Source organism: Pinus tabuliformis, chromosome 6 (genome assembly GCF_031772625.1).
Source record: "Pinus tabuliformis cultivar Carrire ecotype Pingquan chromosome 6, CPIR1, whole genome shotgun sequence".
Classification (NCBI taxonomy): Eukaryota; Viridiplantae; Streptophyta; class Pinopsida; order Pinales; family Pinaceae; genus Pinus; species Pinus tabuliformis.
Window position 1 is genome coordinate 1,568,672,311 of NC_142292.1, and position 4,809 is coordinate 1,568,677,119.

The 4,809-nt window shown below is 38.8% G+C and overlaps 1 protein-coding gene across 1 annotated transcript; it reads left to right on the plus strand.

The window, feature by feature from the left end:
• The first annotated feature begins 981 nt into the window (after positions 1 to 981).
• On the plus strand, positions 982 to 1,854 carry LOC149264762 (putative disease resistance protein At1g61300). The gene has a single exon (XM_089400727.1). It carries the CDS (start codon positions 982 to 984, stop codon positions 1,852 to 1,854), a length of 873 nt encoding a protein of 290 aa, XP_089256853.1.
• The last annotated feature ends 2,955 nt before the right edge of the window (positions 1,855 to 4,809 follow it).

A 4,809-nucleotide genomic window follows, 5' to 3' on the forward strand; every position in this document is an offset into this window, starting at 1 on the left:
GCAGCAGTTGGGAAAAACCTAATGGATCTTAACAACTCTTTCACATCCTTGGAAAAAAATTGAAAGAATCTTTTTTTCATTATTGAAATGACAAAAACTAACTATGACGCTACTTCACAACTATAAGTGTGCAATTATTTGGTCCTATCTATCAATGTATGAGAGTTATAGGTTACAAAATCTCAGCATTAGTGTTCACAATCCCGGGTTGGTTTTTAGTTACATAATTTCTGGTTCCCTTCCACAAGGCTCTGCTCTTATAGTGTTAATATTGGTTGAGGATTTCATTTGCTGGACAAAATTTTTCATTTTGAGATTTCTTAATCTTGATATTCACAGTTCTAGGGCTTTGTTATTTTGTGCTATCAAGGGAGTTGAACATATTTTTTTATCATGGGTGATCCTAGTTTCGTATCAGGATTTATTGGTGTGGGCATAAACATGGCTATCCACCAGATCATCCATCACGTTAACATTGCTCTCTGTTGCCAACAAGAATTAGCCAATCTGAAGCGCTTAGTAATGGAAATTGAGCCAAAGTTGAAGGAGATCCAACACTATCACTTGCAATTAAATAGCAAGAAAATATTAATTCCTCAAAGCAACAATAAGCTGAGACCCTTGACTGTTAATAAATGGCTTAAGGAGTTGGATGCGCTTCTCTGATCAGCATCAGCAATGGCGCAACAATGCAGTACAATCGCTAAGTATGACGTGATTTCTCGTCATAGAATGAGTAGAAGGATTACTCGTTTGATTTCAGATATCAGAAAGCATCTCTAATCAGTTCCTTTGATTAGCATGCTCCAAAATGAGGAGCTCCTAGAGAGACTTTCAAGAATCGAAGAGTTGCATGCCTCTCCAGTTTTAGCCTCTACTTTTACAACGTCCACCCAACCTAATGCTTCAAGAGGTTTCTTCATCAATGAACCCCTTATCGTGGGGCAACACAATGACTTTGCAACACTAGAGAAGTCAGTGATGGAGGCAGAGGGTGAGTCTTCCTTTTCGTGCATTGGCGTGCTTGGCAAGGGTGGTTCTGGTAAAATACTCCTCCTCAAGACCTTCTTCAGTAGTGAAAATGTGAGGGATTTATTTTCCAATGGATTGTTGCTTTGGCTGACTGTTTCGCAGCCTCCAGCTTTCACAAATCTTAGGAATCAACTCTCTTCCCAAATAGCCATGCAAGCAAACATAAATCCAGATCAAAATATGAATGAAGAAGTTATAAAAATATGGTTGCATGAGAGTATGCAGGGCAAAAGGTTTGTGTTGTTCTTGGATGATGTGTGGGAGGAGGGTGGCAGATTGCTAGAGGAATTGGGTCTACTCCGGCTAGCCGACCATTCCACCACCAAAATTGTTGTGAGTTCAAGGAACCAGAAAACGTTGCTGGAGATGGGAGTTAATGCAAATAAGTCCACATTGATTACATTACGCGATTTGGTTGAGGATGATAGTTGGAGGTTGTTTGTTTATCATGCATTTCCACATAACAATGGAAATCTGCCAGCAAACATTGACGAAGGAAAGGCGAGGGTTGTGTGTACAAAGTGTGGAGGGCTTCCCTTGGAAATCAAAGCAGTAGGGAGGGCAATGGTAGGAATTATTGATGCACAAGAATGGGACTTGGCAGTCCACAGGTTGTCGAACGCCAACATGCAAGACCTTCAACCTGTCTATGATTGCCTCAGGTTGAGTTACGACACACTGGGCAACTGCAATATTAATATCCAATTGTGCTTTCTGTACTTCACTGTTGCCGTCCAGGAAGACCAAATTATTTTGGTAGAGCTCATCATTATCTTGTGGTTGGGAGAAGGGTTGCTGCAAGATCAGGTTGGCCACGACTAATTCCACATCGGAAGATCTACCTCAACAATTTAGCAGACCGTTGTTTGATTGAACTGACAGTGAGAGACATTGATGGACTCGTACAATATTTCAGGATGCACGACGTTGTGCGCAGTTGGGGAATACAAATTGCTGCGCAGCAAGAAAGCTTCTACTATTGCGTAGGTAAGGGTCTCACAAGATTGGATGCAAATGAATGTTTAGCAAGCACTATAATTTTGTTGACTGGCAACCAGTTGGCTTTTCTTCCTAAGTCTTTCAGAGCTCCAGAAATCTACACATTAAGATTGAGTGAAAACAGAGATTTGGGAGAAATTCCAAGAAGGGTGATTGAGAGCATGATCTCTCTTAAGGTTATGGATTTGAGTAGTATGTCCATCTAATCATTTCCTGAAAGTATTGGCGGTTTGAAACAACTTGCATGCCTCAGATTAGTGTATGTGCCAATCGAAAGGTTACCAACATCTATCTCCAAACTTGTAAATCTCCAAATCCTTGATCCTTATGGCTCTGGAATTACAAAATTACCTTGGGGCATTCATAAGTTGAGAGCACCAAAGTTTTTAAACCTTGCAGACTGTGAAGATTTTCAATGTGTGCCGCATGGCATATCACAGCTCACTTCTTTGCAATACCTCTTGGTTTCTAGCAGTGCGTGGAGTCGTTGAGTGTTTAAAAGAGGTCAAAAAGCGGCTTCCATTAATGACCTGGGGAATTTAACACAACTGAAATATTTATGGTTACAGAACAATGGAGAAGTAATTTGTGAGTGCATTTTAGGGAGGATACTTCAGATGGAAACATTGCACTTGAAGATCAGCTTCACAACTTTTTTACTTGAAGATATTACTAATATGCCAAAGCAAAAGACATGCATGACGACAACAAGAGTATCCCAACAACATACAACAAGGGATCTAAAAACATAACATGATGAGTTATGACAACAAGTACATCACATAGAAGATTCCGCATCAAATCAAACAAGGAATCATGACAACATGTAATAAAGAAGATCCTGCATCAACAACAATCAAGGATCTGTGCAACATAATGCAGAAAGACGAAGTACATGAACACATCATATACCTCACAACCAAGGGCCATCTAAGGAAGTGGATGTCTCACTACTGAAGCTGCGCAGACCATTCCTCTCAAGGCATCGATCTCATGAAAATGGTTGCTCGCACATGAATGTGTACATCTGCACTGGCACTTAGAAAAGTGGCTAGAATAAGAAATGAGAGAATAAGAAATCTAAAGACATCATCAGATTTTTGGCGTCGAGTAGTGCTGAATCGAATGTCCAAAATCTGAATTCTGAGAAGTTGAGAATTTTGGGCTCAAGGAATCTTCTAGATTCCCTCGAGATTCCTCAAAGATTCTGTTCCATGGATGGATTGTAAATCTGCAACTCAGATGGCGAATCTAATCTCTCCATTTCAATCCTTGCGGAAAACCATGAAAAACAAGTATAAACTTGACTATATTCTGAAATGTCAAAATTTTACCTCAGAAAAATTTCATGGCTCATGGTTCTGCACCGTGTTTTTGCTGAAATCATGGTTCCACGTGCATTCTGGAAATGACTAGAAAATTTAGACCTCTGATGAAGAAATGAACAACACCATTGTGTTCGTGGCGATAAGAGGTGTAAAAACCATATAAAATTTGTCAATTTCTGACAAAGTGAAAATTCTGCCCTCCTGCAAAATTCATGGTTCCTGCATTAAAATATTAATTAATTCACTGCCTCAAAATCCATGCCTACATTTTGCCTCGAAATCCATGCTTTCAGTCTCTCTCCTCCTTCTCGTACTGTCTGCAGAGTTAAAAATATTGAGTTTAAATAAAACTCATCGGCGGATTTACCAATGTACAGTGGTTGACGCATTGGCTAAAAGAGGTAATATGGTTGAGGAGAGGTCGGGGGATCAAATCTTGCCCCTCCATAGATATATAATTTTATAACCACAAACCCCGAAAACCCCACGTTGTTGCATTATCAACACACCCTTAACTGTTGTTGGCGCAAAATCGGCGATCGGCATATCAAATCGGCGATCAATACGGGCACTGGCGCATTTATCGACGCGATTTTCGGGACTTCGCTGATAGATATATATATATATATAGATATAGATATAGATATAGATATAGATATAGATATAGATATATATATATATATATATATATATATATATATATATATATCTATATATATATATATATATATATATATATATTGGTGATCACATTTATCGGCGGTTGGCGTTGTGTGTTAATTGGTGCGATATCCAAGTTTCCACCGATATATATATTGGCGATATTATCAATCGGTGATCAACAGTTGCGGAGGTATCAACACCTTTATCGAGGGTTACGCCGACACACACACACACACACACACACACACACACACACACACACACACACATATATATATATATAATGGGTGCGACAGTTGTGGAGGGTTCAGCGGAGATTGTGGCCACTGATCCCAATATATATATATATATATATATATATATATATATATATATATATATATATATATATATATATATATATATATATATATGTTTATGATTTGTGATTGCGATAAGGCCGGCGGGGGTTATGGCCGTCAGCCTTATTATATATATGCAATGCGATTTGTAATAAGGTTGCTTTTAAAGGGTTTGGTGGAGTTTGTTGCCACTGATTCTGAAACCATGTGTTTGATTGTTTTTATATAGTTATTTTAATAACTATATATATTGAAACATTTCATTATATGGTTATTTATTAACCATTTCTCATGATTTTGTCTCTTATGCAGTTTTAGGAGACAAATGAGAGGATGCCAAGTGTTAATGGCTGATGGGCTACCATGTGGGTCCCACCTGCTTACTGGGATGCCATGTGGTACACTGTGGGCCCCACTTTTCCCCTGTCATGTCAAACTTTGAAGAG

Excerpts from the sequence above, each read along its gene's own strand:
- LOC149264762 (XM_089400727.1), top strand. The coding sequence starts at position 982 with ATGGAGGCAGAGGGTGAGTCTTCCTTTTCGTGCATTGGCGTGCTTGGC.